Source organism: Patagioenas fasciata, chromosome Z (genome assembly GCF_037038585.1).
Source record: "Patagioenas fasciata isolate bPatFas1 chromosome Z, bPatFas1.hap1, whole genome shotgun sequence".
NCBI lineage: Eukaryota > Metazoa > Chordata > Aves > Columbiformes > Columbidae > Patagioenas > Patagioenas fasciata.
In genome coordinates, this window is record NC_092560.1 from 73,551,049 (window position 1) to 73,566,147 (window position 15,099).

At 43.2% G+C, this 15,099-nt stretch overlaps 1 protein-coding gene across 1 annotated transcript in view; it reads left to right on the forward strand.

Annotated features, from left to right (window-relative positions):
• The window catches only part of LOC139826566 (uncharacterized), an 18,045-nt gene extending 3,420 nt beyond the window's left edge, over positions 1 to 14,625 (forward strand). The window contains exon 3 of the mRNA XM_071802707.1: positions 14,532 to 14,625. Coding sequence (XP_071658808.1) covers positions 14,532 to 14,625 — 94 coding nt within the window. The remainder of the gene's footprint in view (positions 1 to 14,531) is intronic.
• Positions 14,626 to 15,099: the final 474 nt, after the last annotated feature.

Below are 15,099 nucleotides of genomic sequence, written 5' to 3' on the forward strand. Positions count from 1 at the left end.
ACTGACAGAACCACACGTGCTGCAACCTCTATGTGTTTACCAATTGAGCCTAAATATCATAAATCCTTCTGCCACCAAGTCATTTGCCAGTTGTGTCAAGTTGCAAAAATAAAAGCCTTTTGTCTATGGACCACAAGGCTGTGCTGCCATCCACAGACCTGGACAGGCTGGAGAGTTGGGCAGGGAAAGATTTAGTGAAATATAACAAGGGCAGGTGTAGAGTCTTACAAATATATCAAGGGTGAGTGTCACGAGGATGGAGCCAGGCTCTTCTTGATGACAACCAATAGTGGGACAAGGGGTAATGGGTACAAACTGGAACACAAGAGGTTCCACTTAAATTTGACAAAGAACTTCTTCACAGTGAGGGTGACAGACACTGGAACCGGCTGCCCAGGGGGGTTGTGGAGTCTGCTTCTCTGGAGACATTCAAACCCGCCTGGACACCTTCCTGTGTAACCTCATCTGGGTGGGGAAATGCTCCAGACCGCTTTCACTTGCCTGCAGACAGCTCACCTATAGGGAAGATCACTGCACAGGGGTGGCATTTGGTCACTTGTTACTCACAGAAGTTAAACATCAACAAGAAGTTCAAAATCAAGCATGATTAAGAAAAAACTGACCCAAAGCCCATGGTATGAATCTGCTGGCATTTGGGAAAGATGTCTTTAGTCACTGTGCCTTAAAGATCTCATCTCTATGCCTCAGATTCCTGCTTTCTTGTGAGAAAGAGCGGGAGGCTGTGCCTGCCTGAAGCCTTGAAATACAGGTGAACGCAGCAGACCCAGTGATCTTCTAACCAGGGCTGAACTCACCAGCACCTGCGTCCCTGCTTGTGTTACCTCTGTCTGGGAGCTTAGGTGCCTATTTGGACGTCACCTAGTAAAGAGGTAACTAAAATAAAACTTGCTCTTTGCAAATGCATTCTTGGTCTCTGGCTCTTCTTGTGACGTGCCTGCATTTGTGCACACAGCATCTTACTCTTCATCAAGTGCTAATCATAGTCTTACTAGTTGTACTGTGAACATGTCCACCTGCTGGTATCACTATATTCTACCAGTTTTACTCACTCCGTTGGTAGGACAGAGCTGAAGAAGAGCCGAGAAGGAGCACAACTTCTGAGAAAGTCCCAGAGAGCAAGATGCTCCAATTCCATCATTTTGCACTGAAGTTTATTAGATAACACCTGCCCTCCTTGAAAGTCTAATCAGAAAAGCTGCAAGTAATTCCAATGCAGAGGCTATCTTTCATGCTGCCAAAGATACACAAATGAGGGAGACACCCACCCTCTGTTTTTTATGGAGAACAAGTTATTTGCAAGCTTTTAAAATCGTTTTCATGCACAAACTCAACACTGAGAGAGAGAAACTGGTGAATTTCATACGTCCTTTTAGAACCCTGAGCTTGGAGACTGAGCTTAAGTGACTGGATGGCTAAAGCCATGAAAGAGGTGGCGGCCAAAATCACCTGCAGCTCCAGAATGAGGAAACAGGGTTGCTTACACTATTGTCACTGCAGTCCCTCTTGCTGATACTGTAGTGCATTTATAAACTTTCTGGATCTGGAATCAATTCAGGCTATCTACAGGCTGAGGCTCAGGCTGCTTTACCTTTCTGCTAACAACTGCTTCACTCCTGTGAGCTGTCGTACAGGGAACAGCTCAGATACACAGACCTTCATTCAAGCACGTCACAAATTCCATTCTTAGAAGCTCTCCGGCAAAAACACCTCAAGTTCATTCATTGCTCATCTGCAAGGGAACTGATAAAAGTATCTGGTCCAAAGGAAACCTCTCACTTGTTTCCAAAAGATTTGCACTAGTTCAGGGCAACAGACACTGTTCTTTGTCCCTTGGTGCCTTCTCCAGAGTTGGATGCCCCATTATGGAACCTTATTCTAACAAGACGCAGCCAAAGAAATGCCCAAGGAAATGCACTGGACCCCTGCTGCCCTGTAAAGTTCGTGACGAAAACAGTCTCTGACTGGTGGAACATCTTCAGTGAATTTAACCAGATTCTTTGGTATTACAAATATTTTATAATCAGAAAAGGGTTTTCTGTACTTAGGTAAGTTGCGGTCAACATTCCAAAGGGATGCTGAGAGTCAGAAGACAGCAGACAACCCAAATCCATTAACTACACAGAGTATTCGTCTACTTAGGTCCACTGCAAAAAATGGGCTTCCTTGTTAGAAAACATCAGTGCTGGTGAGAAAACAAAACAAAACTGAAGAACCCCCACTGTTTGATTTTATCAAGAATTTCGTTCTTCGGTGTTTGAGGTCAGAGACTGTAGGGGGACAGGACAAGAGCAGCTGCTATAATGCTCACGAATAAACCATTCCTTCTGCTGGCTGTTTTTCATGCATAGCACTTTCTGATAGAAGTTCCATAGCTTTTATTTCTCTCCCTCCTCTGCTTCATAGCTGAGAGTGAATATAAACTCTTGCATTCTTAAGAGAATTGCCCTGTGTCATTGCTTGGGGAAAAAGATGGGGCTTCCAGCTGAGGGTGACAGTTGAGTATCTCTAGCAGTAATCACTGTTTTACAGCTTTCCACTTCCTCTCAGTCTCAAACTCCTGCTAAACAAGCTTATGACTGGATATTGAATTTTCCCACTGCTACAGTTTAAGTATAAACAGATTAACAAATGCCATTCCAGGTGCTGAGACACACAGTGGGCCACAACACTACGGGCAAATTTAGTAGAAATATCAGCTAAACACAGAGAAAAGAGTGGGAAATATCATCTGAGCGGTCGGGGTTTAGAGATGTAAATTTCTCCAGCCAAAGCATCTGGCCCTATATCCCTGAACACACTTTCAAACTTGAAACTAATTAGGGAGCTGTGAGCCATGTGCCTCCTTACAGCAACTGCCGAATTTATGAAATAACACAGTCGCTAGAACCAGAAAGCAAAAGGAAACGTTCATTTGATTTCCACCTCTTGCACAGAGCAACACTGATTCATTCATCCTTGGTCATACATTCCCCTTCTTTCCTTACAGTGGTTCCTTCAGGCAAATGCAAGACTCAGCGAGACTTGTACTGTTGTTGTAACTCCAAACCACATACAGATGCCACCAGTTAGCAAAACAAAGGGAAATTGCGGCAGCGAAATGGAGGGTCTGGTCCTGAAAGCCTGAGTCATGCCAAGATCTCTTACCACTGAACTCCTACGAGGTTATTAATCATCACAGTCTTCTTGTTTGGGCTGTGCTACAATCCAAAATCTGAGAGTAAGAGCAGGAATTCTGTCATTTCTGCCTTCTGAGGTGGGCAATTCCCACTCACAGCCTGTCCAGCAGAGGGTGGAAGGAAGCATCCATGACTTGGACTTATAGCCCCTCCCTTGACTGTGAAATAAATAACTCAGGCTTAGATTTGTCATTGTGATAAGAACCAGGGACAGATTGAAATAGCCTTCTGTAAGCCAATGCTGAACAGCAGAAGGTTGCAGTAGCCTTTCTGGACGACAGGAGGGAAAGAGATGGGTGGACTGCAGGGAAAAGTGATGTGCTGTTGAAATAACTGTTATTACTGTAACCAGAAAAAGAGAACAAATAGAGCGATTCACCAGTTCTCTTGTCAATGACAGTGGGTGCATATGGACGCAGCTGTTTAGTCCTTTATTTCTGAGGTACGCAGTGCTATTTACATCTATATGTTTGCTTCTGATGCTACGGACATTACTGCTGTGCTCATTCACAAATGGAAATCCAAAACATCCCTTCTCGCCTCTGTTCTGCTGCACTCCATAGCAACAGAGCATCCCTGGACTTGGCCAGCCGCGTCAGGGAGGAAAGTGGCAACCAACAGCTACACGAGCGCACGTATGGATCAAGGGTAGGATGGCAGTGAGATGGTAAAAAATCCTGACATGCCCACACGGCAGGTAACCAGGGGACGCAGTCAGGTCAGCAGCAGTGGCCCTCGACCTGTGATGTTAACAGTGTCAGAAGCAAAGCGCTGCTTGGCCCATGCTGAGGTGAGGGAATTTCACACCCTCTCGTCCATTTTCTCCCAGCTGAGATCCATGCTGGCATTTCACCCGTTGAAAGAGATGCAGCAGTCACATCTCCGTTCCACTCTCGAGTGACATCGTTTGATCCCCTTGGCTGCGTTATTTCTCAGGCCTCATTCCTCACATCTTACAAAGACCACCGTATAAAATCATGATGATCCCTTCATCCCTCCACATCAAATCTCCAAACAGGGACACACACCAGGAATTTCTCTTTACTCCCTCTTTGCCTTCAGGCTACTTATTTCTTCCTGCCATTGTCTTTAGGTTTTAGATTCCCAGGGCAGCTCTTGCACCGTCTCCTTTAGCCCCAGCTCCTGTTGCATTACTGCCCTCTAGATTTGTTCTGTTTTCCACTGCATTCAACACTCTCTTCCCTGTACGCCCATGCTTCCCTACCTCATCCTTTCCTCCAGCCCTCTCTTCTTCCTGCATTCCCTGCCAACTTCCAGTCAGCTGGGACCTCCCCAGTCAGCCAGGACTGCTGATGGGAATGTGGCTTGGTGAGCACCTCCACCAGCACCCTCAGCACCCTTGGGTGAATCCCATCTGGCCCCATCTACTTGTGTGTGTCCAAGTGGTGCAGCAGGTCACTAACCATTTCCTGTTGGATTATTTGGGCTTCGTTCTGCTCATCCCTGTCTTCTGGCTCATGGGGCCGGGTACCTAGAGGACAACTGGTCTGACTGTTAAACACTGAGGCAAAGAAGGCATTTAGTACCTCAGCCTTTCCCTCATCTTCTGTCACTGTTGCTCCCCATATCCACCAGCGGATGAAGACTCTCTAGAGCCTTTCCTTTGTTGCTGATGTATTTATAGAAGCGTGTTTGTTTCCCTTCACAGCAGCAGCAAGGCTCAGCTCTAGTTGGCCTTTGGCCCTTCTAATTTTCTTCATGCATAACTTCACGGCATCCTTGCAATCTTCTTGAGTAGCCTGTCCCTTCTTCCAAAGTCATATATTCTCCTTTTATTCCCAAATTCCAGCCAAAGCTCTCCCTTCAGCCAGGCTGGTCTTCTTACTCACCGGCTCATCTTTCGGCACACAGGGACAGCCTGCTCCTGAGCCTCTAATATTTCCTTCTTGAAGAGCGACCAGCCTTCCTGGACTCCTTTGTTCTTTGGGACTGCCTCCCAAGGGACTCTGCCAGCCAGCCTCACAAACAGGTCAAAGTCTGCCCTTTGGAAGTCCAAGGTAGCAGTTCTGCTGACAATCCTCCTTACTTCTCCAAGAACAGAAAACTCCATAATTTCACGAGCACTATGTGAAAGACCACCTCCAACCAACACATTACCCACGAGTCCTTCTCTGTTCACAAACAACAGGTCCAGTGGGGCACCTTCCCTGGCTGTCTCACCGACCAGCTGTGTCAGGAAGTTGTCTTACATACACTCCAGGAGCCTCCTAGACTGTTTCCTCTCTGCTGTGTTGTATTTCCAGCAGACATTTGGTAGGCTGAAGTCCCCCAGGAGAACAAGGGCTGGTGACTGGGATACCTCACGTGGCTACCAGCAGAATATTTTGCCTGCCTTTTCATCCTGGTAGGGTGGTCTGTAACACACATCCACCAGGATTATCTGTCTTGTTGACTTTTCCCCTGATTCTTACCCACAAACACCTGTCAAGCTATCATTTCCCTTGTCAAGCTCCAGACAATCGAAACACTCCCTAACATACAGGGCTACCCCGCCTCCTCTCCTTCCTCGCCTGTCCCTTCTGAGGAGTTTATAGCCACCAATGCAGCACTCCAGCTGTGGGAGTCATCCACAGATTGGAACTACGTGCTAGTTTTTCTGCTGCACTATGGTTTCCAGCTTGTGCCGTTTGTTGCCCACGTTCCATGCATTTGTATAGATGCATTTGTATAGATGCATTTATATAGCTGCAGTGCAGCTGGGCTACTGGTCCTGCCACCTTTTCACAGTAAGAAGCCCCAATTCCTTTGTGATCATTTTCAGGTGCTTCTGTGGTTTCTAACACATCTATAACCCTTGTGTCTTTGCTACCACATGACTCTCCATCCCCTGCCTCTACTGAGACAGCTGACTGAACGCGCTCGGTAGCACCCTGTCCCCCAAATGCTCACATGCCACGCTTGGCTTTGCCTCTGTCACACCTGGTTTTCTCCCCTTCCCCCTTCAAATCTAGTTTAAAGCCCTTCTTATGAGCTCTGCTAACTCCTGTCCAAGGATCCTTTACCCTCTTTGAGACGGGTGCGTTCCATCTGTTGCCAGCAGGCCAGGTGTCATGTACACCAACCTATGACCAAAGAACCTGAAATTCTGCTCATGACATTCAGGACATTCTATGATTCTATGACACTAATCCTGCAGCCAGGTATTGATCTGGTGAGTCTTCAGTATCTTTCTCATTGTACCCTGCAACTGCAGGAAAACACTACTTGTGCTCCTCATCCCTCAACCTGTCATCCTAAGGCCCTGAAGTCCCTCTTGACTGCCTTTGGATTTCCTACTGTAGTCTCATCACTGTCTACCTATCATACAATCCAGCATTTCGTTAACCAGACCATATATTTCTAAATTGCTGTTCTAAATGTATAGAAAGTATTCTTGTATGGAGGAGAGCTTTCTAACACTTAGATACTTTTTCTGAAATCTAGTATTTTCTATACCTGCAATTTATGCACAAGCCCGCAGATTATCATGTGAAATAATGGCATTCCTAGGTTGCAGAGTAATTACAAGAGCTTTCTGAATGAATCAATGCAAAATTGAGTCTGCAGGGAGGATGCTGCTCTTTGTTCAAAGCTATTCTAAGCTGCTATGGACTCATCAATAAAATCAAAGTCAGTTTTATTGCTTCTGCTGCATAATCCAATCCATAATGCAGTGAAACAGATGAAAACGTAAGCATTTTAGGCTGCTACTGCTGCTTAAGGAAACAACGATCCCTGGCAAGAACTGGCACTGGAAAGATTTACAAATATATGAAAATGAAAGACCCCCAAGAGATGAGTGAGAAAAGGCAGAGTGAAAAAACAAGACCTGAGAGAAAGAAAATGGACAGAAAGCTGACATCCTCAAAGGCAATTGTACAAAGAAACTTGAAAAATCGTCCAAGTGCCTGGCTTTTTCACACACTCTGTGCGTGGAAACACGTAGCTGAACATAAATTTTTGTTATTAAGGCTTCTAACCTGCCTATGCAGAGAGTTTATTCTTACTGTCTGTCTAACAGATTTGTTAGGAAAGCACCTACCCAAGGCATTCTCTGAGGCACTTCCGTATTCAAAAGAGCACATGAGCATCTCCCTCTGCTCAAGAGGACCAAAAGGACAGTCAAACTCCAGTCCTCACTACGTTGCTCCTAAGTATGTGAATTCCTTCCTTGTCAAACACATATGATAAGTACCAGTTTTAGGCAACTCACTGGGAAATGAGTAGTTTTCATCAGTAATTCTCCGCTCACACCAGGATATGCAGAAGTCAGCTTCTGCTCTGGGAACAGAAAGTCTTGTGCATTCTCTCCATAAAATGCAAAGTCATCCCCTACTGAAAGAACAAAAAAAACCATTCACAAATACATAGTTGTCAGGGTCATTACATGGAATTTTTATTAATAGGTGTGCAATGAAAACTCTATAAATTATGAATGTCCTTGCAGAATGCTGCATCTCCCATGCATAAAGATGCTGTCAGTAATAGGCAGTGGTTGGTCACTAGTGGTACAGGTATGGCACACATTCCGCATGATTTAGAACTACCTGACACTGGAAATGTTTAAGACAGATGTCCCTTTTTAGTATATTGTCCTTCTCCGTGTCAGGGAACCTTTCAGCTTGAATTCTTGAAGGTCACGGCAAACACCACAGAAAAAGAGCAAACCCAAACCATTTGATTCTGTATTTGTACAGAAGAAATAACACAGCAACATCAGATTTTTTTTTTTTTTCCCCTGACTGACTGAGAGAGCAACTGCTTCTCCAGCAAATGGCTCACCCACTTTATTTCCAGTGCTCTGACTATGTGGCACCTGATTACTTTGTCTTCTGAACATGAAATGAAGTGCCAAAAGGGAGGAAAATTTTTTACATTTTTATTAGTTTTGAAAGATTTGGCTTAGTAGAGCAGCACTGGAGTTTGATGTGTCATTAACTTTCCAACTGTGACAAGTGCCCTGAAATATTTTGGGGGTGAAGATGACTGCAAGGCTTGAAGGCAGACTACCTAGTCACAGTGCAGACAATGTCCAAAGCTATGACAGAGGATGTATACATAATACACGTGTTTATACACAGCATGCTAAATATTGGTCCAGTTGATTTCTCAGCACTTTCAGTATGACCAGGAGTCATCTCACTGGGCAAACAATTATTCTAAACAGCTGCCTTCATGAATAGAATAAAAAAGGTTGATAGGCGATTATAAGATTTCAGTGCTTGTTCAGCAAACATGTCATCATAAAAAGGTGTTGAAAGACAGGCACCATTACTTTTGAAACATATTCCCTCCAGAGAGCCAGCATGTAGTAAACAAACATCAGGTCATTTGGCCATCCCGCCACACAGTATGAGATCAGTGTCCTGCTAACTCAGAGCATAAGTATCCACGTGTTACAAGCAAAAAGCAGGTGCAAATCCCTCAGGGATGAGGCACAACATACAGCAAGTGAAAGCTTTGGCTTTAATGAAAGTGCGTTGTTACCACAGCGTGAGCCCCGGTACACCAATGCTAATCAAACAGGGAGCTGACACAGTGGGACCCTGCTTGGGGGTGAAGCTCAACGGAAAGGACCAGAGGGGTGTATAACAAAACTTTTTCTGATTAACATAGCACATATATAATGCAATGTTCTGTTTTGCTCACTAGCAACCTTGCTGTAACGCGGGTGCTGTTGTCCGAATTCTGAGTTCTGAAGCTGGCCATCACATTGGTGCCTGTGCAAAGATGGGTGCAGATGAGGAGGAAAGTGAACTATCCTGGGTTACCATCACAACGACACAAAATGTTCTTGGGACTCTATGTATTCAGATGCGAAGAAGCAAACCATTTCAGGTTACCATGACAAAGTGCTTGGGACTCTACATACTTGGATAGGGGACACAAACTGTTCTGTGTTACTGGAACAAAATCTTCTCACGCTCCACACCACACTGGTCTCTAGTTCTTCTCTTGCTTCAGAACTTCGTTAACTGTGTTCTGAGTAGATGAAGAATCAGTGAGCACTGCTGTGTACAGGTAGCACATCCAGAGATAAGAGATATTTTCATAAGCTCCTACCAGCCGCCCACAATGGATACTACGCTATAAAAGCTGCTACTGCCTTTACTTGGTTAGGTTCCGTCTTTGCAGGGGAAGGACACGTGCACACTTCTAATCAGACTAAAAACAAACCCTGCAATTTGGTGATTTCTAGAAAAAACACGGCACAAGGAAGAAAATTTCCCAAAAAAGTTAATAATGATAGTTGCACTTTGATCTTATTCTAAGTTTCATCTTTTCTAGTCGCACTGCTTGCAAGGACTGTCTTTCTAATGGATCTCAGCTTTACAATCACCAGGAAAAAAACTCTTTCTCAGTTTTTGGCTCTACAAAAAGAAAGCAGATAGTTACTTTTGCCATATGAGGTCTGGCTTCTGGTGTGGTAAGGACCCAGGCAGGCACTGCTTCCTCTCATGAGGCATATACTTAGTTTTTCTGAATATTTTTTTTAATTCAGGCAGTTGAAAGAGGAAAACATCTACCACTGCCTAAAAAGCAAGCAAAATCTCTAAGCTGCATATTTCTGCAGAGTCGTGAAAGGCATGTAGGTACTATACAGAATAAAGAACAGGGATTCTAAAGGGCCAGAATATGCTGAAGAGACTATTACTCTTTAGCACTTTTGAAAACAGTCTCATGCCTCTTAAGGTTAACACTGAGGAGTCTTCTCTGTCCTAACACGCACAGCGAAAATCTGCTCTGCCCAGGGGACAAGCAGGCATTATATACTGCACCTAGATATTAATATATGAGAGCGTGACACCCTCAAACCTTGCATGAAAGGAATCATACGAGAACACGAGCCGTCTCTGGACTAACACAGATCAGATTTTTTTTTTTTGCCTTGTTTAGGCTTTTATGCAGAGGTAACAACAGATTGATTTGAGTCTTTCCATCTCCTTCTTCCACTATCAGTGAATATTTTTGAACCTAGAATGACATCCCAAATAACCCTTTATTAAATCAGCAACCCTTACAAGTAAAAAGCAAAGAAGGGAAAAGTTAATATCTGAAGCTAAGCATTTTGAAAAGTTAATATAAAATGTACAAGCAATTTTTTTACACAGAGAACATGAATTATATTTAGAATTTGCCATAATAGAACAATAAGCAATTTTAACAAATTGCCTGCAGCCCTATAATACATATAAAAGCTCAACAGTCAGTGACCTTTAACAACAGCACTCATCTGCCACCCAGTGTCCATTTGCCTTTTTTCCCGTCTTATAAAACACACAATATGGAGTCTGCAGAAGACCAACAGTACTGTCTGCCACGATGAACTCTACAGTTTTATTCGTGTTCTATTTGAATGCTACTAGCAAACTAGGCTACTAGAAACAGGAAAATCAGGGTAAAGAAACTAAAGCAATATGAGCAATCCTAACAAATCATTCAATGAGTTTAGTCAGAAGAGGGATTTTTTTCTCCGCAAGTGCGTACCCAAGAATAAATGAGAAGTGGTGGAGTGGAATGAAGTAGTGTTGGAGGAGGTCCTGAAATTTATAAGAGAGAAAACTGGGGGGCATGGCACCAACTAATGTCCTTTCCCATCTCAAATTAACTAACATGTGGAACAATATTTACTTGCCTGTTACCTGAAGACACAAGCTGAGTTAATTCGAACTTTATTACATTACCTGGAGGACGAAAAATAAATTATATCAGTGTGGCTGAATAAGTAGAAGAGTTTTACTGCTTGCTCCTAAAACTAACTTTACAGGAAGGGATGGAGAAAGCACAGCAAATAAAACAGAAGAGTGGACAAAAGACAGAGGAGAAAGAAGATAGCTGTAGAGCTAGTCCATTATAACCGACAATATTCTACTTTGGTTCCTGGAGTATTTATTCTAATATTACTAATATTAGAATAAAAACACACAAGAAAGAAGTAATGGCACAAGGTAACTCTCTGTGGTTGACACCTGATGGATTTATTGGACAAGGGGACAGCCAGTGGCTTCTGGATTGACCTTCTACTGAACTTACAGGAGTGGCTTGGTCCAGAAGGACAGAAACCTGCCACCCAGCAAGGACAAAGGAGAGCTATCTGAATTAAAGCTAAGGGATGAAAACTTTTCAAATTAATAAAACACCTGCTCGTCTAGGTATGGCTGAAAAAGTCTGGCCAAAGGTTACTTGCAGTGATGAAACAGAATGTAGACAGACCATTGTTAAACATACCTTGTTTTCTCTCCCCCTGTTTGCCTAAAAACAATAAACAAGATTTGGGCTTTTAAAAGACTGCCTAGTTATTAAGCTCATGATTTGTCACAGACTACAAAATAAAGAATCACTGACAGAAAAAATTAAAAGCAGAACTGTTTGATAAGTCTCGTGTTACACGAGGTGTCAGAACACGAGGTGTACCAGATGACGTACTCCAGAAAGACAGCCAGACAAGCAGACAGACAGACAATGTGGATACATGGGCCTACTTTGTCATTTTTAGTTAATCAATTACTCAAGCACTTAAAAAGCATACTTACTTTCAAACATTTCAGTTACTGCAGCAAGATGTATGGCACTTTAAAACACCTTCAGGAAAACAGTAAGAAGTAAACTAATCCATTATAACACTAATTAATTTAACAATCTAGCATTCATGGGAAGACTGTAATATCTACACAAAATAATTCCCCTATTCTATGTCAAGCTGCTACTAAGCAAAATCAAACTTAACTAATACTATACATCTATGTTTGTTTATTTTAAGATGTCATTTACAGTTTTAAAGTTCTGCAATATTCTGGGGAAAATACTTCAGAGCTGAAATTGCATATTTATCCATGTCTGCCTCAACTTCAGAACAGTCTGTATTTGTAGGAAAAATTGTCATGTTTACAGTACCACAAGTTTGGCTGTGTGAACTGTAAGATAGCAGGACCACAAGTGCAATTAATGTATTTACATTTGGAAAACGCTTGAAGTCTTGGCCCATCCTATAGGACACACCCCAAAAGAAAAAATCAAAAGCCCTAACTGCAAGCACCTTGATGCATAGGTAATCTTCCACAGGGATTACAGACAAATGAAAAGGTGTGAGGAAGTTTTCCTGTATATTTCTATGTATTATGTAAAGATTGTCTGAATATCTTATGAAAATAAAACGTATTAAGATGCGTATATCAATTTGATACATATATATATTCAAATGCATTTGCCTCTATTTAGCTCCTATCTGTTTTACTTACAATGAATTATGTCTTATTCAAAGACACTCTTCTTAGGCCTTGGAGTGAAATTCTGACCCCTTTGAAACATATGGGAACTTTACTACTGATTTTATTTGGGCATTCATGCTGGACATTCTGCCTATCTAAAGAAGCTGCCCTCAGTTGCATCCCACTTATTTTATCAGTATTTGCCGGTTTTTCCATTTCTCTTGAATGTGCCAATATCTTTCTTCAAACAACATTAGGGTTTTCAGGCAACATTTTAGCAATAGTCTTTTTTTGAGAAGGCTGTGCAAAATCATGTTTTTCCTAAGAAAATGTATTGCTTTGTGCTAGATAACAGCTACTAAGGAAGGTCATAGGCACAAAATCGTATAACTGTCAGGTAAAATAAATGGTTAACCTGTCTATGGTTAGTCCTGCTTGACCAACCTCATAGCCTTTTATGAGAATGTAACAAGGTGGATGGATGATGGCAGAGCGGTGGATGTGGTCTACCTTGACTTCAGCAAAGCGTTTGACACAGTCTCCCATAGCATCCTAGTTGCTAGGTTGAGGTGCTGTGGTCTGGGCAATAGAGTAGTGAGGTGGATTGCAAACTGGCTTAAGGAGAGAAGCCAGAGAGTGGTAGTCAATGGTGCGGAGTCTCGTTGGAGGCCAGTATCTAGTGGAGTGCCTCAGGGGTCAGTACTGGGGCCTGTATTATTCAACATATTCATTAATGATTGAGACGAGGGAATTGAGTGTGCTGTCAGCAAGTTTGCTGATGACAGTAAGCTGGGAGGAGCGGCTGACACGCCAGAAGGCTGTGCCGCCATCCAGCGGGACCTGGACAGGCTGGAGAGTTGGGTGGGGAATAACCTGATGAAATTTAACAAGGGAAAGTGTAGAGTCCTGCATCTGGGCAGGAACAACGCCAGGTTCCAGTATAGGCTGGGGAATGACCTATTAGAAATCAGTGTAGGGGAAAGAGACCTGTTGGTCCTGGTGGACAGCAGGATGACCATGAGCCAGCACAGTGCCCTTGTGGCCAGGAAGGCCAATGGCATCCTGGGGTGTTTTACAGGGGGGGTGGTTAGGAGATCGAGAGAGGTTCTCCTTCCCCTCTACTCCGCCCTGGTGAGACCCCATCTGGAGTATTGTGTCCAGTTCTGGGCCCCTCAGTTCAAGAAGGACAGGGAACTGCTGGAGAGAGTCCAGCGCAGGGCAACAAAGATGATTAAGGGAGTGGAGCATCTCCGTTATGAAGAAAGGCTGAGGGAGCTGGGTCTCTTTAGTTTGGAGAAGAGGATGCTAAGGGGGGACCTTATTAATGTCTATAAGCATATAAAAGGTGAGTGCCATGAGGATGGATCCAGGCTCTTCTCGGTGCCAAACAATGATAGGACAAGGGGTAATGGGATCAAGCTGGAACACAAGAGGTTCCACTTAAATTTGAGAAGAAACTTCTTCTCAGTGAGGGTGACAGACACTGGAAAAGGCTGCCCAGGGGGGTTGTGGAGTCTCCTTCCCTGGAGACACTCAAAACCCACCTGGACATGTTCCTGCGTGACCTCATCTACATGTTCCTGCTCCGGCAGGGGGATTGGACTGGGTGATGTTTTGAGGTCCCTTCCAATCCCAAACGTACTGTGATACTAACAATATCTACTTCACGATAATTACTTTGATGCTCTTCTTATAACTTGGTAAATGTAAGAGAAACTACTCTTCTACAGAAGTGGGTTTTTATTGCAGAGAGCGAAGAGTCATGTGTTCAGAGCTGTGTTCACCTTGAGACAGGGTAAGTGCCTTAATGAAAATTATACTTTGTAGCTTGCAGATGTATTAACTATGGAGCTTTTCACTTGTGTCGGCAATAGCTCTGAGGGAAAGGGAAAGTAATCAAGTCCTCAAGGAAAGGTCTTTTGTGAGCCAGATGCAAAGAATTTTAGAGAAACAGACAGGTGGAGAGTGTGGTTAAAAAAGATTGGAGAAAGGTCTGAAAGAAACAGATAAGGATGATACTGTTCCTCTAAACTTTGTCTATTCCTGTTTTGAAACGGCATCAGCATGGTTTTGCTTGTCAATGGACATAGTCATTCTGACTTAACTCCATTTTTTTAAAAAACAGTTTTAAACACAAAATAGCAATCACCAGAACCATAACCAAAGAGCACAGAGCACAGGAAAACCACGTCGAAGACTCCTGTCCTCACTGGTTCTAGGTGTTAGTGTGCCACGTAAAATGGCAGTAAACCCATTTGTCTATCATTTATTTGGAGCTTCATCTACATCACATCTGCTGTAACGACAAAGACCTTGAACACATGACAGCCACGATAGAACTGAGGTATCACATTCCTTCCAGAACAATCATATCTGAAATGGAATAAATTCAATTATCCTCATGTACACTGTTGCCATTACTGAAATTAGGTAAGAGCTGCCCATGTGAGAGATGACCTCTCATAACAACTGCTGTCAAAGCTTCAGACCATAAAATCCTAAAGAAATGTTAAAATCTATTCCATTCCAGGAATGGGCCTAACACTTCATCTTATTATGTTGAAGTGTATGTGAGACAAGAATAACCTATCAGTTACAAAGAAAAATAAGTTTTTGCATTAATTACAGCTTGTACAAGACTTGAGACATCAGACTTTCTTGCCCAAGGCATCTAACAAGTGAAAATCACCTTT